General features: G+C 40.7%; 1 protein-coding gene and 1 long non-coding RNA gene across 14 annotated transcripts in view; one reads left to right on the top strand and one right to left on the bottom strand.

Moving 5' to 3' along the window:
- LOC144313594 (ankyrin repeat domain-containing protein 26-like) overlaps positions 1 to 20457 on the bottom strand; it is a 149958-nt gene extending 129501 nt beyond the window's left edge. For 4 of the 13 annotated variants that reach the window (XM_077896519.1, XM_077896518.1, XM_077896520.1 and 1 more), the window contains exons 1-3: positions 20344 to 20449; positions 7114 to 7228; positions 6783 to 6956 (exon numbers count right to left, since the gene is read on the bottom strand). In XM_077896519.1, the coding sequence (XP_077752645.1) occupies positions 6783 to 6956; positions 7114 to 7228; positions 20344 to 20417 (363 nt within the window). In that variant the 5' untranslated portion in view covers positions 20418 to 20449. Of the gene's footprint in view, positions 1 to 6782; positions 6957 to 7113; positions 7229 to 20343 lie in introns of all 13 variants that reach the window. The other 9 variants (XM_077896528.1, XM_077896525.1, XM_077896524.1 and 6 more) reach the window with 6 other exon arrangements.
- Positions 11778 to 18932, top strand: LOC144313596 (uncharacterized). The gene is made up of 3 exons (XR_013379193.1): positions 11778 to 12497; positions 15713 to 15859; positions 18446 to 18932. It is a non-coding gene; the product is annotated as an uncharacterized LOC144313596 (long non-coding RNA).
- Positions 20458 to 23535: the final 3078 nt, after the last annotated feature.

Raw genomic sequence — 23535 nt, forward strand, 5'->3', positions numbered from 1 at the left:
ACCACCTGCTCCTTCTTTTTAAAAGACTGCTTTCTCAGGGAGCCTGGGTGGCTCAGTTGGTCAAGCATCTGCCTTCAGCTCATCAGCTCAGGTCATGATCCCAGGGTCTCAGGATGGAGCCCTACCTTGGGCTCCCTCTGCAGCAAGGAGTCAGCTTCTCCCTCTCCCTCTGCCCCTCCCCTCCACTCGTGCTCTCTCTCCTGCTTGTTTGCTCTCTGTCTCTCTCAAAAACATAAAATCCTTTTAAAAAGTAAAATTAAAAAAAAATAGACCTCCACTACCTCTTCATAGATTACCTGAAGTCATTCTACAAACTCGCTTCAAACATTGCCTGGCTCCAAGAATCTTTGCTTCTCTCACATAATATACCATGGTACACTCTATTCCACACCATCTAAACCAAGAGCTTCTCGAAGGCAGGGGTGATTTTTTTAATCTCTGTATCTCCACTCTCTAAAACATAGTAGTGAATATTTAAAATATTGTTATTGATTTTAATGGATATCTCTGGAATAGTGTTTTTTCAATTATATTCCAAAGAATACATAATTTGCAAGAAGGAAGACACTGTGCCCCAAAAGAAAGATTCAATGATCATCTATGTTTGTGAAATACTCAAAACTGCACTATACATGTAGCACAAATGAACTCCATTTACATTTGCTCATCCCCATTTGACAATTCCTTTTTTTTTTTTTGTAGCAAACATTAATACTTGAGAAATAAGAGTTCTCAGGGATATAGCTTTAAGAACTTTCCAATAAAGGTGAGGGTTTTCTCCAGGTTGTACAAACTTGCTTGATTCTCTTCTATCAATGGTATGGGATCCCAGATGTCAACACAAAACACTGAGTCACTAAGGAGTCACTAAGGAGATGGACTCTGAATGAAAAGAGCTAGGTTTCAGGGTAGCTGGGTTGCGTAGCCAGTTGAGTGACCCTTGGTTTTGTCTCAGGGTGGTGGGATCCAGCCCCACCTTGGATTCTGGGCTCCCCTGGCACTCAGCACCAAGTCTGTTTAAGATACTCTCTCCCTCTTCCCCTCACCCAACCCCCCAAGACTGTGCATGTACAAGCTGTCTCTCTAAAATACGTAAATAAAGCTTAGTAGAAATCAAAAATAGAAAAAGAATAAATAAATAAATAAAAGAAATAAGCTTCAACTGAACATTGAATGCTTAATACTAAGTAGTTCGTGGTTGGGAAACCTGAGTGGCTTAGAGGTTGAGCTCCTGCCCTCAGCCCAGGGTGTGTTCCTGGAGTCCCAGGTTCAAGTCCCACATCTGGCTCCCGGCATGGAGCTTGCTTCTCTCTCTGCCTGTGTCTCTGCCTCTCTCTCAGTGTCTTTCATGAATAAATCAATAAAATATTTTTTAAAAAAATAAATAGTCCTTGGTCAAGGAGGGCACAAATGATGAGATGAGCGCTGGGTGTTATACTTTATTGTGGCAAACTGAATTAAAATAAAATTATAAATAAATAAATAAATAAATAAATAAATAAATAAATAAATAAATAAATATCCTTGGACTTACTCCTATTATACAATGATAAAGCTTTATCTTAACTGTTAGAAAGCTCAGTATGAGATTTTTCTCATTTTTATCTTTTTGATTAAATTCAATTAAATAACATATAGTGTATTATTAGTTTCAGAGGTAAAAGGTTGTGATTCAGCAGTCTTATGTAACACCCAGTGCTCATTCCATCATGTGCCCTCTGTAATGTCCATCACCCAGTTACCCCAAACACCCATACCAACCACTCCAAGGACACTCAGGTTGGTTCTTATGATTAAGAGTCTCTTATGGTGTGTCTCCCTCACTCTGTCTTGTTTTACTTTTTCTTCTCTTCCCCTCTGATACTCTGTTTTGTTTCTAACATCTACATAATGAATATGACCATATGATAACTGTCTTCCTCTGACTGACATAGGATATTATGCTACGTGAAATAAGTATGAGATTTGGTCTCAATTATATTAATTCTGGGACCCGTAAGGCATATCCACTTCTAAAAATCCTCTTAGTATTCCAGTTTCTACTGTGATTACTATTTATAATTATTTTGTATTTTAGGCAAAGTGTAAATCAGAAATAAAAATATAACAGCTTATCAATAAAAATAGGAATACTGGAGGAGCACTGTGTTTTTATAGATTGGTAAAATGAATTTAAATGAAAAATCTTAATAACAAAAAAATTCTAATACTGGCTTACATAGATTATTTTTAGCACAATCAATAATACTAAATAATTTAATATTCTCTGCAATATGCATAATATATCCAAATAAAATGGATTAACCTCATAGGACTGCAGATATTCCAAAAGGAACACGAATACAGTACATTTAAAGAAAAAATGGTTTTCAAAAAAAAAAAACAACTTTTAAATTTTAACTTGGAAAATTCATCCTGAGGTACCGGGTGACTCAGTGGTTTAGCATGGTGACCCGGGATCCTGGGATCGAGCCCACATCAGGGTCCCCATAGAGAACCTGCTTCCCCCTGTGCCTAGCTCTCTGCCTCTCTCTGTGTGTCTCTCATCAATTACTGAATAAAGTAATGAAAAAAATAAGGAGACAAAGAAACAGAAAATTCAATCCCAATCCTAAGAAATTAACATAAAATATAAAATATATATTATAAATTAATATGGAGTGTCTTGAAATCTTGAAATCTTTGTCAACATATACCATAAAACAGTAATTGTAAACTCAATGGTTATGGAGGCAAAGCAGGTGACACGAGTCAGTGAAGAACCTAGGCGGGGACACGAGCAAACTGGAGACACACGCCTCCTATAAAGGGACAGCCTCTGCACAGCATACCAAACAGCAGCATGGGCTCAAGGTACCAGAAGTGATCTGTAAGAAAAGCTCAAAATCCAGAGTTCTACATGCGTGCCATAATTTTAAATGTTAGCTCAACTGACAGTGGAAACTAAATACATCCGGGGGCCACATTTAGTCTATAGCCTACTTGTGTTTTTCTATTTGCTGTGACTGTTTCCAATGGCCGTGCATAAAACAAATACTTGGACATCAAACCTTTCCTAAAGCATCAGGATCACGTTTTACCAACAAATTAGGCCCCACCTTCTAAGGAAAATTGCTGTGAAGACTCATTAACACCTACTGTCAGAATTTTCCAATGCTTGTTTCAACTACAATCTATTTGTATTTACTTCCCTCACATTGCTAACCGAACAGACAGGAGTTCAGAGGAATGCTGAAGCAAAGTTATTAAAACAATTACCATCTGTATTGTCACTAACTACATGCTGAATGTTTAACACAGTAGTGATTATGCACTATGCCAGGGCCCTATGAATTTGAAAGACATCCTAAGATAGTCTATCGCACAGCTTCAACTAAAAAAGAAGGTTCACGGATTTCTACTGCTGCAATTGGGAAAACCCTGCTTGTAATAATCAGAATGGTAGCAAAACACGTAAAATCTTTAAAGGGTCAGACTCTACTTATTAAAAGACTACTCATAAAGACTTCCCATCTGGGTGCCGGTGAATGACTGATAGCTGGAAGAAAAGGTAATTATTTTTCAAGCCAACAGAGATGACCAATAATTTTCATCTGTAATTCTCAAAGAGATACAGAGAGATGAAAGGCTAATGTTGGAGAGAGTGGAAGGAAGTAGCCAGTATCCAACTTCAGTTAAATCTTCCAGAGATTTAATATTTTTACATCTCTAAATTTGTATATGTATACCTACCCATTCAGTAGTTCTTAGCCAAGAGTTGTATCAGAATCTCAAAACCCTATTTCCAAATTTCTGCGTACACACGTTATTGGATTCACTCCGTCGAAATCTTCACGGGACAGTTTAGGCTTGTAAATTCTTTTAAAGTTCCCTAGTTGACTGTGATTCACCAGCACAAGTCTAGCTGAGAACTAGTACAGTACACAACCATGCCAGTCTCCTCTTTCACCTATGTGGCCAATTCTCCCTATCACTTGAGTATTCAGCCAAAAACAGAAATGAGTCACTTATCAAACCTGCATTCAATTTCCATGGCTAGAGGTAGAACAAGGACTAGTAAACTCAAAATGCAACTTGATTCCATTATTTACACACTCCTTACGTCCTTCCCATCAAGACATTCTAGATTTGCAAGAAGAGTTTAGACTCGTATCTAAGTGGCTATAGCTGCAAAATACTATACTGTGTTCTTTCCTCTTCTTGTCCACTTTTTTTTTAAGATTTTTATTGATTTATTCATGAGAGATGAGAGAGAGAGAGAGAGAGACAGGCAGAGACACAGGCAGAGGGAGAAGCAGGCTCCTCCATTCAAGGAGTGCCATGTGGGACTCGATTCGGGAGACCATGGGATCATGCCCTGAGCCGAAGGCATATGCTCAATCACTGAGTCACACAGGCGTCCCTTTTCGTGCCCATTCAACCACCAGTTTACTGCCAATCTGATGTCCTTAGAGTCCTCCTAGAATTGATCTCTATATAAATTTACAACACACTCACTGGTTCGTAAGTAAGAATTACTATCCCTGAAAATTGAAGACTCCTTACCTAAACATAAACACTGAAGAAAAACAAACATAATCCAAAAACCTTGTCTTGATATTTCCCCTCACTTGCCAAATGTCTAAATCACTCTGCATGTTCCTGACTGCTTTCTCCTTTGCCCCTCTTTTGTCCCTCTTAAGTCAAGGCTGATAAAAGACAAACTCTGACCGTGTTAATCAATCACTTTTTGATCAAATAGGAACTTCTCAACAGCAGCAAGATTTGATATTGTAAAATACACTTGTTTTGTGTTTTAAGACAAAGCCTATTTCCAAGGGAAATTTTGCTTTCCTCTGTTGTTTGACACTAAATAAGAAAACAAACTGGGTGAGAAAACATTTTTGAAAATAAAGTTTCAGAACACATTCTGTGTTCTCAAAAATATTTGCCATAAATACATAAAAGAAACCTGTATTCTCTAATGCTTCTTTAGAGGTATCATTATTTAGGGGCAACTGAGTGGCTTAGTCCGTTGAGCATCTGACTCTTGGTCTTAACTCAGGTGATGATCAGAGTTATAAGATCCAGCGCTGCGCCAGGCTCAGCACAAAGTCTACTTCAGATTCTTACTCTCTTTCTTTTCCCTCTGCCCCCACAACATCCCCTGCTTGTAGATGCTCGCTCACTTCCTCAAAAATAAATAAAATCTCACGGCTGAGTAATACTCCATTGCGGACATATACCACAGATTACTCAACAATTAGAAACAAAAATACCCACCATCTGCTTCAACATGGATGCAACTGGAGGGTATTATGCTGAGTGAAGTAAGGCAATCGGAGAAGGACAAACATTATATGGTCTCATTCATATGGGGAATAGAAAAGAGTGAAAGGGAATAAAGGGGAAAGCAGAGAAAATGAGTGGGAAATATCAGTGAGGGGGACAGAACATGAGAGTCTCCTAACTCTGGGAACCAAACAAGGGATGGTGGAAAGGGAGGTGGGTGGGGGGTTGGGGTGACTGGGTGACGGGCACCAAGGGGGGGGCACTTGACGGGATGAGCACTGGGTGCTGTGCTCTTTGTTGGCAAACTGAACTCCAACTAAAAAAATTTTGAAAAAGAAAAAACTAAAAGATAAAATAAGTACATAAACCCCAGAGTGTGAGGTGAAAAAATAAATAAATAAAAAAGCTTAATTAAAAAAAGGAAGGCAGGAAGGAAGAAGTATTATGGTAAGCCTGGGGGGCTCAGTGGGTCAAGCATCTCTCTCTGGTTATGGTCACGATCCCACTCCTGACATCAAGCCCCGTGCATCAGGCTACCTGGCTCAGTGGGAAGGCCTTTTCTTTCCCTACCTCTGCCTTTCCTCCCTACTCTTGTTTGCTCTCTCTCATATAAATACAATCTTCAAAAATAAAAAGTGTTGTTATTTAAAGCAAAAGCTTAGACAGTTATTTCAAAATATTTTCATCCAGGAAATGTTTGAGCTTCCGAATATGAAAAATCGACCCTATCTATGGCACACAACAGTGTTTCTGTAAGGGCAGCGACTGAAGGTAATGCATGTCAAAGAAAACACAGGGAGACTGGCAAGTGTGGTCATCACCAGCTCCCCATGCACACCTACCACCCCACTGAGGAAATACATAGGCTGAGCAGGAGCTACTCTCCGGAATGGGAGGCCTCACCGTGGTACATGGCTGGCAGAGTGGCTACCAGCACAAGCAGACACCACCTGTAGGATGTCATGACCTGATCCCCCTGCTCTCATCTTCTGAACCTTAGGGCCTAGAGTGCCCAAGGCCTATTACAACCTGCTGCTTTCTCCTCCCATTTACATTCACCCAAGCTACTCCTCTGGGTCACGGTCTCCTACTCATCCCCAGAAGCATCCATTTCCTAAGCCCCTGCACACCTTTCGGCCTCCATCATCACCACACTCCCCTCTAGGCCTTCAATCCTTTGTGGGCTCTGAGGGCACCATCTACTCCCAGGCACAAAGGGGAAGATTTTCTTTCTGGGGTGGAAGGGTGGCTAGCAGACAGAATGTGGTCTTTCTATATGCATTACTTTTCTTTTTCACTCACTCTGCTTTGGTTTTGGAGTTGTTTCCATGATGACAGGACCTACTGTATAAAATTCAGTGTCGATGTCTTCATATATATATGTACCTATGTACATGTATATGTACATATATATATAAACCTTTTGCAGCTATCTATAAATAAATAAATAAATAAGTATATATATATATATAATGTCAAGTACGTTGTAAAAAAAAAAAGTTGACTTGTACCGTGTTTTTGGCCTCTATATTTGCGTTTTGTAAAAGCAGCTTCTCTGCTATTGAGACAATCCCTTCGTGGGCTGCATAATGGAGAGCTGTGTTGCCCTTGTTGTCTTTCACTTTAGGATCAGCACCGTGTTCCAGGAGAATAGTTACACATGCCTCTTCTTGGCATTGTATAGCCTGTGAGCATTACAACAAGAAACAGAATGTAAATTCTGGGAATTGAAAGGAAACATGCCACAAGTTTCACCAATGAGTTATGTTTAAATGCAACAAATGTTCATTCCAAGGACTTCAATCCAATCCACCTCAGGCAGACATAACTGTGACCACCCACCTTCACGAGAGCTGTCCTGTCTTCGCCATCACAGAGGTTAAGCTGGCAGTGCCGATCTACCAGGAGCTTCACCATATCTTCACGGCCAATGGCACAGGCCAAGTGGAGAGCAGTTCTGTGAGTGTGAAAGGACTTGTCAAGAAATTACAGTGTACCTTTTCAAAAATTGCAAATCAATTCATAGAATTGTAAATGTTAAATACTACATTATTCTCATGACTCCAAAACAAAGAATTAGTTTACTTTAGAAGAAAGTACAATATTTTTTAGTGATTTTTCACCGCTCTATTAAAAGAGCAGCCTATCTGATTAGGAAGAGCATGACCTCAAGAGGCAGCTCAACCTGGGTTTGATTCCCACTTTAACTCTGTCGCTTCACAGTGACCACTTAGCCTTATCGCAATTTCCTTATCCACAAAATGGGCATAAAAATAGTTATCTCAGGTCACCTGTCTGGCTCACTCTGAAGAGCATGTCACTCGATCTCGGGAGCCAGGGGTTCGAGACCCCTGTTGGTTATAGAGGTCACAAAACAATAGTAATAATAAATAAAATAAAAGGTACTTATCTCATAGGACCTCTTGTCGTGATCCTTAAATGAGGATCCATGCAAAGTGTTTAGATACTAGTTCCTACCACAAATATTATTAAAGCTATTACTACAACTTACGAAGACTCACTACAATTAGGTAAAATGATCCAATTATGCCTACTTTGCAGCTACGTTTAAGGATGAGCAAGAATACTCTATTTCAATGATTCCAAGATGCTCATTTTGTCACCTTTTAATATCTCTGACATCGGAATCCAATTTCTAATTCAAAATGTCTTAAAACTATAACTGGCATGATTTCTAAAAATTTCTTCTTGGTACATAAATAGTGGGGCATCATACAATCTACAGTGTGCCTGAAGTGAAAGAATGACATATACAACAGGTCTGTTGCACTTCTAGTCCTATGCTTGGAATTACATTGTTCAAGACCTAAAATAATTTTCAGTAGGTGAAAGCACATGACGGGTAAAAGAGACCACAATAGCAAAAGAATATTTTTAAGTAATTCTTAGTTTGCTTTTCAAGGAAGTTTGAGCCAAAGGAAACTCAGATTTCAAAGAAACAGGCACAGCTCATTTTATCTTTTTTGGAGGGGGGTATGTGGGGAAGCTCATTTTATTAAGCATTTCAATTAATAGAAAAATGTTTAGAATCATAGAAATCAAGTATTTCCAAGTACCAATATTAGTATTTAGTATTATTGCAATGTCAAAAGGGCAGGTAAAGGTAATCTTTTACAATTTCTGATCTTCAGAAATGTTTTCCTTTGACAGGAAGTTCCAAGGAAAAGCTTCAGGTGAGATTAAGTCCTAATACTTCCATTTAAAATTTCTCACCTTAGGGGCACCCGGGTGGCTCAGTTGATTGAGTGTCCAACTTTTGGTTTTGGCTCAGGATGATCTCAAGGTCGTAAGACGGAACCCCACATTAGGCTCCATGCTCAGGGTGGAGTTTGCTTGGGTTCCTCTCTCTCCCCCTGTCCCTCCCCTTTCCCATGACCCTCTCTCTCCCTTTAAAATAAATACGTCTTTTAACTTTTACAAAATAAAATAAAATCTCTCATCTTAGGAGTGCCTGGCTGGCTCAGTCAGTAGACCATGTGTCCTAAAACGTCAAGCCCCACGTTGGGTGGAGAGATTACACTTAACAATGAAAGCTTTAAAACCGGGATCCCTGGATGGCACAGCAGTTGGGCGCCTGCCTCTGGCCCAGGGCGCGATCCCGGAGACCCGGGATCGAGTCCCACATCGGGCTCCCGGTGCATGGAGCCTGCTTCTCCCTCTGCCTGTGTCTCTGCCTCTCTCTCTCTCTCTGTGACTATCATAAATAAATAAATAACTAAAAAGAAAAGAAAGCTTTGAAACCTAAATACATAAAATTTCTCATCTCGTTCATACTGGGCAACATGAAATCTTTTTAAGATTGAAAAGATCCTGAGTAGACTATGTCTGCTACGTAACCGGTGTTCAGGTTCTGTTTGAGAAATAAATGGACTGAAGAATAAATACATTTGGAGAGTTCAATAGTTTTTAAAGATTTATCTATTTCTTTGAGAAAGAGAGAATACATGAGTGCGGTGAAGGGCAGAGGGAGAGGGAAACAATCTCAAGCAGCCTCCCCATTGAACATTGAGCCTGACGGGGGGCTCAACCCCACAATCCTAAGAGCATGACCAGAGCCAATATCAAGAGTCTGATGCTCAACAAACAGCCACCAAGGCACCAGTTATATTTGCTACTTTTTTTCAGAAGAGGGAAACAACAAAAGTTCTATAAGCTATCACGGTATCATTTGTATTTTTTATTTTCATGAGGATTTAACTAAAATAAAATTTTATTGTTATTTACTTATTGCTTGTTATAAAGCTGCACATAACAAAATCATATGTATATATTTAACGTATGCATAATAAAATCTACAATACAGATAAAAATATTCCCCTGAGTTCTGAAGAGGCTAAAGGTTGTCAGAAAATACCAATCCTCGCCCATCAATTTTTTTTTTTTAATAGAAAGAGGGGCACCTGGGTAACTCAGTCAGTTAGGCATCTGCCTTTGGCTCAAGTCATGAACCTCGGGGTCCTGGGATCGAGTCCTACATCATCAGGCTCCCTGCTCCACGGGGTTTCTGCTTGTCCCCCTGCCCCTCCCTGCTGCTCATGTGCCTGATTTCTCCCTCTCAAATGAATCAATGAAACCTCTTAAAAGTAAATAAATAGAAATTCTTTTTGCCTACACAAGATTCATATTCTTGCTGTTCTCCTGGATTACTTCATTGATAATAAAACTTTGTTGGAATTTTTATATACCTTTTCCTGTAGAAATCAGACTTTTTTTTTAAGAAACAAGAAAAATTCACTTACAATCCAAATGTTTCAAGATAACTAATTTTATATTTTTCACATCTTTTTGGCCAACACAAAACCATTGTCTGCTTATGTGTTTGTATCATCAAACCATTTTTCCCCTCATTTAATGATCCACTAAAGTACAGCTTTGCATGTTAATGTGTATCAATTATCTCTGCCACATTCAGTGGTCACATAGTAGTCCAGCCTATGGATACACTGCCACTTATTTATAAAGGCCATTAAATGAGTTCTTAATATACCGCTATTGTAAATAGTGCTGAGAAAAGCATATAGTATATTGTTTATCTTTAATTATTTACTAAAGATATTTTAAATTAATAAAATTCATGGGTAAAAGGAATACATATTTTTCAATTGGGACTTAACCACCGAACTATCTGAAAAGTCAAAAACAACTTTAACCAGGAGTATGAGTACCATCATTCCTTATCTTCACAAAGCCTGCAGATGGAAAATGGGATTTTACTCCTTTTTTATTTTAGATTTTTTTTGACACAGAGAGAGCACCAGCAGAGGGGAGGGGCTGAAGGAGAAGCAGATTCCCCACTGAGCAGGGAGCCTCACCAGGGGCTGAATCCCAGGACCCAGAGATCATGACCCTGAGAGGAAGTCAGAAGCAGCCAACTGACTGGGCCACCCAGAGACCCCCTATTTCATTCCTTTAATACCTTCCCTGTAAAACATATTCTTTTGTATCTGATACACATATGTTGTAAATATTTTGCAAGGACATTCTCTTTTATTTTATTAATATTATTTTCTGATATACAGAGAGTTTTAATTTTTTATGTGGCTGAATCAACCTCCAGAACTCTTGCTTTTATTTTATTATTATTATTTTTTAAGATTTTCTTTATTTGTGAGAGACACAGGGGGAGAGAGGGAGGCAGAGCACAGGCAGAGGGAGAAGCAGGTTCCATGTAGGGAGCCCGACGTGGGACTCGATCCTAGGTCTCCAGAATCAGGCCCTGGGCTGAAGGCAGCGCTGTACCGCTGAGCCACCTGGGCTGCCCGAACTCTTGCTTTTAAAGTCATTCTTAAGAATGGTCTTGGTCAACATAAAAAATGGGCATAGAAGCGTTCATGTTTTCTTCTCTTGTACTGTATTTTGCATATTTAACATTTTTAATCTGTATTCCATCTGGAACTTATTTTTATGAGATTAAATTCTAGCTAGTTTTCTCCAAATAGCAGATATGTCATCAACATTATGAATGATTCACCTTTTCCTACTAATATGAAATGTCACCAGCATCAAGTTACAAAGTCTTAACATATACTTAGGTGTTTGGCATTTTCTTATCTGTTCCATTCATTTATCTGTCTTTTCAGCTGTTAGTCAACGAAAAATTTGAAGAAGTTTAAGGTACATTTTAATAACTGGAAGGTATTCTATAAAATTTTTTTTTCAAGTTTTCATTTTAGTTCCAGTTTGTTAACATACACCGTTGTATTAAGTTCAGGTGTACAGGGCAGCCCCAGTGGCGCAGCGGTTTAGCGCCGCCTGCAGCCCGGGGCGTGATCCTGGAGACCCTGGATCCAGTCCCATGTCAGGCTCTCTGTATGATGCCTGCTTCTCCCTCTCCCTCTGCCTGTGTCTCTGCCTCTCTCTCTCTGTCTCTATGAATAAATAAATAAAATCTTACAAAAAAAAAAGTTCAGGTGTACAATATAGTGAGTGATTGCAAAATTTTTCTTAATTTTATCACAATGAAAAGAACAGAGACCGCACGTATAATAAGCTCAGAATTTCTAAAACCATAACGTTTCTATTGCGTCATGGAATACTGATAAACACGGGAAGAGTACACATTTTCAGAAAAATGAGACTTCCTATTCACAGTCAGAACCATCTACCCATTTCCAAATCTCCTTCCAAGGTCCCTCAGTAAATAATATAGGTACAAACTGTACACAGATAGAAGTCAGATACTGCCCTGTATCCAAAGTAATTCTGGGAATTACTTCTCTCAGCATGCACTCTTTAATAACATTGGTATAGGATGTCCATTAAAAACAAACTACTACATATACGTAATTTCATTTCTTTTTTTAAGATTTTAGTTATTCCGAGACACAGACAGAGAGGCAGAGACATAGGCAGAGGGAGACACAGGCTCCGTGCCAGGAACCCGACTGGGGTTCCCAGGACCCAGGATCACAACCTGAAACAAAGGCAGATGCTCACCCACTCAGCCACCCAGGCGTCCCCTTAATTTCCTTTCTACTACTGTTGAAAATCCGTTAAATCACATCAAAACTGTCTGTAAAGCGCTCCCTACGGAGATACGAAGGGGTCCAAAGGCAGCTGAAGACGTTTTGTTGCTCAGTGGGCCGGAGTAGACCCCAGGTAAGGTTCCACGACCTAGGTACGTGCTGCGGGGCCACCAGAAGAAAGACGGCCAAGCGCCCTGGGTGGTCACCCAGGGCTCAGCTCTCCAGACTCAGGCCAGCAAGGTGAGTGCCTCTCCCCGACCTCCTTGCCTCCTCCCCGCCAGCTGCAAAGTCCCTATCACCTGTTCCTCTGGTCTCCCAGCAACAGAATCCCCTGCCACTTTTGCTTTGTGGATCTTTCTGAGACCTGTCTGGGATGTGGTACCCAGGGCCCAGGTTGGCGAGTTTGGTACCACTCAGATGCCGCGGGCTGGGCGGCCCTCCGCCGCCCGATCTTGAAGCCCAAGGGCAGCTCGCCCCTCTTACCCGTGAAGCTAAACATGGTCTTCATCGCAAAGCTTTCAGGCTTCACAGACACAGGTTTTCGCCGCCTCTACAGCTCAACACTTAGTGCTGGAGATAAGCCAAGCCGGCCTCGCGGCAACGTCCCAGCAACTGAGCACCGGGGTCCAAAATCTCTCTCTGCAGAACAAATGTACCCCGGCAATGCAGCTAAACACAAATGCGCCTGCGCACCTCAGAAACTGGCGTCACTCGCCTGCTCACAAGGAGCCCATGGCCAAGAGTGCCCAAAGCGCATGTGCCAGGAGGCCCAAGCCTCTCAAATCTCCGCGGCCCCTTGAGCTGGGCTGGCTTCCCCTCAAACGTTGCCGGGATGGCTGAGCATTATGGGACATTTGCAAAAGACTCTGGGGTGTGGAAAAGCAGTCTTCCGGGCCCCTGAGTGGCTCAGTGGTTGAGCGTATGCTTTCAGCTCAAGTCCTGATCCTGGATTTTGGGATCAAGTCCCGCACAAGACTCCCCCGCAGGGACACTGCTTCTCCCTCTCCCTGAGTTTCTCATGAATAAATAAATGAAATCTCAAGGAAAAAAAAAAAACGTAGTATTTACATACGACTAGGGCTAGAGTGCATGAAAGCACGTTCCCCCAGAATACTTCCCTAACGAATGCTCTCCCTCAGTTTATTCCTCTTCCACATCCCTCGGGACCCCTGTCAGTCTCCATGGAATGCAGCGGATGCAGCCAACAGAAAACTGTTCTCATGGTCAGACTTGGCAATGTGTATCATCAAGTGCAAGCTCACAAGGGGAGAACAATTCACATTCCCTAGATGAAATGAAAACCCGTTTCTGCATGCCTCCTAATCCTCCCATTTGGCCCAGCCTTACCTTTACATTTTCTTTATTTTTAGTTTTTGCTGCTATTCCCCAATTGAACCTTTAATCAATCCAAGATTTAGTTTGCAGTGTGGTGCAACATTTAAGTTTTGTTTTTTTGTTTTGTTTTTTTGTTTTTTTTCTGAGAGAGAGAGAGGTACAGAGGGTGAGGGAGAGAGACGGAGGAACAGGAGCTAAAATCAACAAACACGAAAAATAAAAATAAACAGAGGCTTAACCAACTGAGCCACACAGGCTCCCGCGCCCCAACATTTAAGAACTCTTTAAAAAAATAGCTATTTGCTTCTAAATAACCCATCTTTTCTCACCTAGCTTAAAATGCCACTTTATCATAAATTCTGTTATGGTTTTCTTTTTCTGGGTTTTACACTGGATTCAATTGACCAGTTGCCTTGTATCAATCAGTACTCTAGTATTTTAACTGCTTTATACATATGCTTTAGTATCCAATGCAGGTCCATAGTTCCCCTTCTTAATCTTCTCCTTCAGTATTCTCTTGGCGATATTTACCTCTATGCTACTGGAGATATATTTTTAATCACTATGCCAAATTTAAAGAATTCATGGAGAGAATTTGTAATTAGGTTAAGAGAATTAATGTTAACAGAATCAATCTCCCTGAATCAGTGTATTTAGATGTATGTTATGTCTTTGTGCCTAAGTCTTATTTGACATCCCTCCTTAGCTTCCAGGAGGTTTTTTTTTTCCCTTATGTAAATCCTGCATACACTTCGTGATGTATTTATATCCTGGCTTTTTCTTTTTTCTAATGAAGTGATATATTTTCTGATTATAACTTCTAAGTGGTCACTCTTTTGATATCTGTATATTTATTTGGTAATGAGAATAAAGCACATTTTAAACTACATGCTTGTTAACAAAAGTTGGCAGTTTCTCGTAGATACTCAGGGAAGGCACGAATTGGATGGGAAAGATTTCACCAGAAAGATATACATCGAAGAATGGTATGATGTGGTTGAAAAAAAAATCAAGTAAAATACAAACAGGATAGGCTGTTCATATTTATGTGTATGTGATACACACACACACACACACACACACACACACACAGAGGCTGTATACGAATGTCTACAGAAACTCCTTTGAATGTGGTGGTAATTGATCCATTAATTAATTACAACTGGACTACAGGCGATATTCTGGGTGAGGCAGATAGAAAAAAGCAGGAGCAAACCCATGACAACAGCTAATACAAAACTAGCTACCCCTAAACTCACCAGATTCCTATTACATTTGTTAATGATTTTAAGGATTAACCAAAGTAGGAGCTGCCCCTGACTGGCTTAGTTGATAGAATATGCAACTCTTGGTCTTGGGGTTGGGAGTTTAAGCCTCCTGTTGGGACTATAGCCTGCTTAGAAAAGGGAGGGGGTGGGGGCTTAGTCAGGCATCTGCCTTCAGCTCAGATCAGGATCTGAGGGTCCTGGGATCAAGCCCCATATCAGGCTACCTGGTCTGTGGGGAAACTGCCTCTCCCTCTCCCTTTGTTGCTCCTTATCCTTGTTTTTTCTCTCTCTGTCAAATAGATCTCTCTCTCTCTCTCTCTCTGTCAAATAGATCAGTAAAATCTTTAAAAAAAAAAAGAAAGAAAGAAATTGACCAACAAAACCTAACAGAAGCCACTGTTGGCACAAGATGCACCAGCAAAATTGGGAAGTTTGGTGTCTGTTTTTACAGCAAGACAAACGCATAGATAGAAGTGTAGGCACTTATTTCAGAGGCCATTTAATGCCATTTTGTGCATGTAGGTTGCATGATTTGACAAGAAGTAGTTTGGAATGAGCAACCTAGAAACTAAGGGGGTCTGCATCTTCAGAAACTGCTGCTGGAATGAGCTACAGAACTCTGGAGACCACTAGGGTCCCTTCTGAGAGGGTGGCTAGTTCCAGGGCAGATCATGTTCATTGGTGGAGGAGCAATGAACAAAAACAAAGGAACAACAACAAGAAACCATTTCTTGGCCCTATTCAGCTTAGCTAGACCAAATGGTATTGGTGCGTGTGAATGATTGCAACTATGAGCATCAAGCATTTGTCTCTTACAGGTGCCAGCTAGAAAATTATCTTTTGTCCCCTTAGAATTCCCCAGGGTGACTTATGAGACCAGTAGAGGCTCTCTGTAGTGACAATTGACTAGAAGACTGACATTTCCTAACGCAACCTGCGATGAGAGGCAACGGCATTACTAGGCTATAAGGAGACAGGAACTCCACACCAGGACTCCAGGTAAGTTGAACAATTTGGTTGACTGTAGTGTTTTTGTATAGATCAGAGATACTCAAAGAGTATATGGTAGTCCAACTCTGAGCTTCTTTGTTCCTTGGTCGAATGCTAGGTGGATCCCCCAAAGACTTTCTCACAATCACCTGAAACCTAAGATTTCCAATTCCCAGACTTCTGTGGAAAACCATTTCGGATCTAGAACAGACATCCTCTAGAAAGTTCCTGATTAGAACTCCCATCCCCATGAGTCTCATGTATGTCCTGGTTCAACTTTGCTGCATACTCATTTGGTAGTTATACCAATGAAGATAACAAAGTGTTAGAGTAATGTATCTTTTATGATGAAAAGCAACTGAGATATGAATGCTTTACCAAATCCCTTAGCTCAGGTTTTCCAATTCTACTTCAGGGCTGTCATGTCTCCTCCTTTTAAGAGTTGCCAAGAAATTCACCACACACTTTCCATAGGGGCACCTGGCTGGCTCAGTCCATTAAAAGGCTTCGTTAAGGGAATCCCTGGGTGGCTCAGCGGTTTAGTACCTGCCTTTGGCACAGGGCGAGATCCTGGAGTCCCGGGATCGAGTCCCACGTCAGGCTCCCTGCATGGAGCCTGCTTCTCTCTCTGCCTGGGTCTCTGCCTCTCTCTCTCTCCTCTGTGTCTTTCATGAATAAATAAATAAGATCTTATAAAAATAAGGCTTCTTTAGCTCAGGTCAGGATTCAGGGGCCTTGGGGTTGCCCTGCCTCCAGCTCTCTGCTCAGCAGGGAGTCTACTTCTCCCCCTTCCTCTGTCTCCACCCCTATTTGTGTTCTCTCACACTCAAATAAATAAAAATCTTTTAAAAACAACCAACAGTTTTTCATAACTGTTTATTCATTCCTTTGGATATCTCTTCCCTTGCAGTCCACTCTATCTACCGAGGAAAACTGAATTTATGTCGTAATTAAACTATGATGAGAATTTGAGGGCTCCAGTGTGTTGAGGATGATCTGGGCCATGGTCTACTAAAAATCCCTGACCTGGGAGAACCACCTCAAAGGGACCACAAAATTAAATCAGAAACGTGTACTGAAAACCTGTATTCTGGCATTGTGGGAGTCAGTGAGGGAACAACAAACATGACATTGCGGTGTTCATGGAGTAGAGGCGAGTTTAATGCCACATTTAGGGTGAGCACAAAGGGCCTACGGAGTCATGTAAAAATAAGGGTAGTGACTCAGGGATGGATGCACAGGAAGAAGCAATATCAAAGCTAAAACTTAACGAGTAGGGGTTAGCCAGTGAGAGGGAGAGAAGCACATTCCAAAAAGAAGGGATAGTGTATCAGTGAGGATCCAAACAAGAGACAAACCACTTAGTAATTTCAACAGGGAACGTTTAATATAAAAAATGATGAACTATAACAGGAGATCAACTATAAAGATGAGAAAAGAAATCCAAATACCCTAAGGTGCAAGATTACCCAAGAAAGGTTACCCAAATGGGTAAATCCCAAGGCTGGGATTCAGGTCTCATTGAAGGAGATGTCGGAACTGCAGTCAGAGTTGCCCGGCCAAAGCTAGTCCGTGCTACTCAGCATGCAAACAGGAACTACCCTTCAGGAGTGCAGGGAGTCCTGTCTGATAAATGGATGTATAGGGAGGGTCAGGGAACAATGAGCCCACCGACCAGCAGAGCAGTGCAAGGCCTCCAGTGTATCATATGCACATGCAGAAGGATGCAACAAACCCCGTAGGGATACAGCAGAGTTAAGACTAAGGACTGGATGCAGAGAGTGAGTAGGGTGTCAACAGCATTTGCTAGGGGCATGGTATCCATTTTAGAAAGGTCACTGGCTGAGGCCCGGACTGCATGCTCTGGAGTGCACAGCTGGGAAGACTACTTCTGATGCTGGTGAAGCGGGGGCGGCAAGGGAGGAAGAGAAAGGAAGGAGATAGGAAGAAGAGAAGAAGAAGGAAAGGAGGAGGAGAAGGAGACGGAGAACACAAAGACGATGAAGATGAAGATGAAGATGAAAGAAGACGAAGAAGAAGAAGAAGGGAAGCAAACCGGAACATGGGCCAGGGCCAGCACTCAATCTCCAGGCTAACAGGAACAACCCTCTGGGACACAAATGAGTTGAGGTTGGTAATTGGATGCGCAGAGGAAGTCAGACATACAGGACTCAAACTTCTCTGCCATCCATCGTGCTTCAATCACACCTTCTTTAGCAACTTTGGACCCCCCCTCCCAAGTTAGCTCTTCTGTGGTACTGTCTTCAGACTTCTCTGTCCCACCTTCTCATTACTATCTCATCATTTAGTAATTCTTTATATTTACTTCCACTGTTTAAAATACTATGTCATATCTGTCTTCCGATTGGACCCAGACTAATATAGAGGCCAGGGAGTTGCACTCTTTGGATTTGTCTTCTAGAGGATCTACCATAGAGAGCACAGTTGAACTGCAGCTCAAAATATAGACAGCTGCTACATTTTCATATCCACTGTAGCACTCACACCAAGGCCTTGTGTCTCTGCTAGGCTGTGTCCAGCCAATGACTTAGCACAGAAGGAATACTAAAACCAAGTCATTTCTGTCTCCCGTAGGACCCCTCTACAGGCAAGCTTCTGATGGGGACTCAAGATCAGAAAACCCCGAGGGCCTGTGCTCTGATTCTCCAACAGGGGCTTGCCCTGAGATCCACGGTACAACTTTTCCCCACCACTGACACCATGAATAGCATAGGGTCTACTGGATCCTGTGACCAAAGCAGTGAGGACTCCTAAGCACAGCCTGCACCTGCTGCACAATTCATCTGCTCTGAGACCACTGAAGTCTTGCATTCCTTAGTTTCACCAAGGTGTATGGATGAAACGAGTACTCAATGTAGGACAAGGTTTCCCAACCTTGTACCATGGACATGGTGGATTGTTGTGGAGGCCTCTCTTGGGTATGTTTACCAGCACTCCTGACATCGACCCACTAGATGCCAGCAACATCCTCAGTTGTGAGGATCGGAAATGTCTCCGGACGAATCTATTGTTAGCAGTGTCTATAGCTAATAATACTGCATTGTATACTTAAACTTTGCTAAGAGGGTAGAGCTTATGTTAAGTGTTCTTACCAATTAATTGATTAATTAATTAATGAGACCAGGAAGAGACTTTGGGAGGTGATGGGTAGGACTATGGCTTTAAGGCATTGATGATTTCACAGAGGTCTATACTTATCCACAAACTCACTGAATTCGATACATTAAGTATGTACAGCTTTTGACATGTCAAAAAACAGGTCTCCAGACACTGCCAAATGCTCCCTGAGGAGCAGAATTCTTCTCCCACCACCCCACCCCCAACGCATTGAGAATTAGTGGCGTAAAATATGCTACCTCCAGAACCCAAAGAGGTCTCCCAGTTTCTGTCTTTGTGAAAAGGTATTCAAAATGTGGCAATTTTTCTTTCACTCCTGCGAGAATATCCTGGCATGCCCACTGGATGCCTCAAAACTTCACGGATATGTCAATTCATGCCGTCTTACCAAGGGCCCAAAGCGTTATAGCCTCTTACTGATCCTCATGTCAAATTAGCATGGTGTCAATATGATAGGCCAATGAGATATTCTGGGGATGTTCAAATGGTCTAGCTCCATGAGTTAATAAAACGCTGAGGCAAATTAAATGAATGAACACTTTGCCTATACTCTATGAATATGAACTATTTCTGATTCACTAGCGGACTAGAAAAGAATGCATTTGCCAAATCAGTGGTGACACATACCATGTACCTGACGTCTTATCAATCTGTTCTGGAAGCAATAAGAGGCGCACAATAACTATGACTGGAATTACTCTTTGTTTAAGTTGACAGTAACTACAGATATTTGCCACAATCTATCCTGTCTCTGAATGGGCCAGACTAGTGAATCAAGCAGAAATGTGATAGAGCTCACCAGCCTTTCATCCTTTAGCACTATCCCACTGCACCTCTGCTAGGATGCAGGGTTGTTTTTGGTATACCCTACCAAATGAAGGCTTGGAGACAGTTTCAGAGGTTTCTGCTTGGACTCTCTAAATTTTTTTTTCTCAGTTATATTTCCTTATTCAGGAGAGACACAGAAAGAAAGGCAGAGACATAGGCAGAGGGAGAAGCAGGCTCCCTGCTGGGAGCCCTATGTGGGGCTCAATTCCCGGACTCTGGCATCAAGCTCTGAGCTAAAAAAGAAAAAACTCACAATTTCAACAAGAAACACTTTTAGCTACTGTAAAATCATACAGAAAAAAAAAAACTATTGCAAATGACATCAATCTATATTACAAAGGATTCTGAATTATACTATACAATGTTCTTCACCTTGTCCTGTCAGAGTAATTGTTTTCTACCTAACCGATCACATGCTGACATTTTTCACTATACTTATACTCTTCTTATTAAGTTAAACTTTCCGCCTTGAGAAATTGTTACCACTCTTTACCAAATACTAAGATTCACAAAAAAAAAAACCTTACCTTTTAGCGTAGTCAACTGCATTTATATTTGCTTTTTCTACTAAAAATGCCACCATTTTCTCTTTTTTTTTCATTTATAGCAAGTAAAAGCGGTGTGAGGCCATCCTGTAGGAGTGCAAACAAAATTTATAATTTACAAAATTACATATTTGGATAATGAATCGTAAAAATTCTGAACGATCCTGTAACTTAAACATGTAACATAGAAAGTAAATAAAATTAGCCCTTTCGTTCTCAGCCCTCCATGGTTTCACCAGCTGCTCCTTCTTTTTAAAATACTGCTTTCTCACGGAGCGTGGGTGGCTCAGTTGGTCAAGCATCTGCCTTCAGCTCATCAGCTCAGGTCATGATCCCAGGGTCTCAGGATGGAGTCCCACCTTGGGCTCCCTCTGCAGCAAAGAGTCAGCTTCTCCCTCTCCCTCTGCCCCTCCCCTCCACTCGTGCTCTCTCTCCTGCTTGCTCGCTCTCTGTCTCTCTCAAAAACATAAAGTCTTTTTAAAAACTAAAATAAAAATAATAGAATAGACCTCCTCTTCCTCTTCAACAGATTACCTGCAGTCATTCCACAAACTCGCTTCAAACATTGCCTGGCTCCAAGAATCTTTGCTTCTCTCACAATATATATCATGGTATACCCTAGTTATTTTATTCTGCACCATCTAAACCAAAAGATTCTAGAGGGGAGGGGTTATTTTTTATCTCTGTATCTCCACTCTCTAAAACATAGTAGTAAATATTTAAAGTATCGTCACTGATTTTAATGGATATCTCCGGAGTAGTGTTTCTTCAATTATATTCCAAAGAACACATGATTTGCAAGAGATACTGTGCCCCAAAAGAAAGATTCAATGATCATCTATGTTTGTGAAACATTACAAAACTGCACTATACATCTAGCACAAATGAACCCCATTTACATTTGCTTATCCCCATTTGACAATTCCTTCTTTTGTAGCAAACATTAATACTTGAGAAACAAGAGTTCCCAGGGATATAGTTTTAAGAACTTTCCAATAAAGGTAAGGGTTTTCTCCAGATTGTACAAACTTGCTGGATTCTCATCTATCAATGGTATGGGGATCCCAGATGTCAACATAAAACACTCCAGCTCCAAATGAGTCACTAAGGAGATGGACTCTGAATGAAAAGAGCTAGGTTTCAGGGCAGCTGGGTTGTGCAGGCAGTTGAGGGACGTTTGGTTTTGTCTCAGGTGTGATCTCAGGGTCGTGGGATCCAGCCCCACATTGGATTCGGGGCTCCCCTGGCACTGAGCACCAAGTCTGTTTAAGACACTCTCTCTCCCTCTCCCTCTCCACCTCCCCCACCCCCACAAGCCTGTGCATGTGTGTGCTGTCTCTCTAAAATGCATAAAGAAACCTTTTAAAAATTAAAAAGAAAAGTAAATAAATAAAAATAAAAGAAAGAAGCTTCAAATGAATTTTGACCACTTAATACTAAATAATCTTTGGTTAAGGTGGGCCCACAATGAGATGAGCACTCGGTGTTATTCTTTATGTGGGCAAATTGAACTCCAATAAAAAATTGTGGGTTTTTTTGTTTAAAATAAAAAATAAGAACAATAAAATATTAAAAATAAATAACTAAATAAATAGTCCTTGGACTTTCTCCTATTATACCATGATAAAGTTTTTTCTTAACTGTTAGAAAGCTCAGTATGAGATTTTTCTCATTTTTACCCTTTTATTCAAATTCATTTCCATATAACATACTATTAGTTTCAGAGGTAGAAGTCAGTGGTTCCTCAGTCTTATGTAACACCCAGGACTCATTCCATCATGTGCCCTCCTTAATGTCCATCACCCAGTTATCCCATCCTTCCACTCCACCCCTCCAGTGACCTTCAGTTTGGCTCCTATGATTAAGAGTCTCTTAGGCTTTGTCTCCCTCAGTCTCTCTGGTTTAAGTTTTTCTCTTCTTCCCCTTCTCCTCTGTCTTGTTTCTTAAGTTCCACATATGAATGAGATCATATGATAATTGTCTTTCTCTGACTGACTCAGGGTATTATGCTAAGTGAAATAAGTCAATGAGATTTTATTCTCTACTATACTCATTCTGAGAACCTAATGCACATCTACTTCTAAAAAAACCTGTTTGTATTCTAGTTTCTATTATCATTGCTATTTATGATTATTTTATAATTTAGACTAAGTGTAAATCAGAAATAAAAATGTCATGACTTACCAATAAAAATTCTAATACTGAATGAGCACTGGGTGTTTACATGTTGGGAAACTGAGATTAAGTAAAAACTATTATTCAAAAATTCTAATACTGCTTTATACGGATTATTTTTAGTATAATAAAAGCTACTATATAAATTGCGTATTTAGGGAATAATACCAAGGAGAAAGAGAATACTGTCTGAAATATGCATAATCTATCCAAGGAGAACCAGGATTAACTTCACATGGCTTGCAGATATTCCAAAAGGTACATGATTACTGTACATATATAGAAAAAATGTTTGTGAAAAAAAACGACTTTCAATTCTTAACTTAGAAAATTCATCCCGAGGCCCTGGGTGACTCAGAGGGTGAACATCATGATCCCAGGGTCCTGGGATCGAGCCCATATCAGGGTCCCCATAGAGAGCCTGCTTCCCCCTGTGCCTAGCTCTCTGCCTCTCTCTGTGTGTCTCTCATCAATTACTGAATAAAGTAATGAAAAAAATAAGGAGACAAAGAAACAGAAAATTCAATCCCAATCCTAAGAAATTAACATAAAATACAAAATATATATTATAAATTAATATGGAGTGTCTTGAAAATCATGAAATCTTTGTCAACATATACCATAAAACAGTAATTGTAAACTCAATGGTTATGGAGGCAAAGCAGGTGACACGAGTCAGTGAAGACCTTAGGCGGGGACACGAGCAAACTGGAGACACACGCCTCCTATAAAGGGACAGCCTCTGCACAGCATACCAAACAGCAGCATGGGCTCAAGGTACCAGAAGTGATCTGTAAGAAAAGCTCAAAATCCAGAGTTGTACATGCGTGCCATAATTTTAAATGTTAGCTCAACTGACAGTGGAAACTAAATACATCCGGGGGCCACATTTAGTCTATAGCCTACTTGTGTTTTTCTATTTGCTGTGACTGTTTCCAATGGCCGTGCGTAAAACAAATACTTGGACATCAAACCTTTCCTAAAGCATCAGGATCATGT

This window comes from Canis aureus, chromosome 5 (genome assembly GCF_053574225.1).
Source record: "Canis aureus isolate CA01 chromosome 5, VMU_Caureus_v.1.0, whole genome shotgun sequence".
Lineage (NCBI taxonomy): Eukaryota > Metazoa > Chordata > Mammalia > Carnivora > Canidae > Canis > Canis aureus.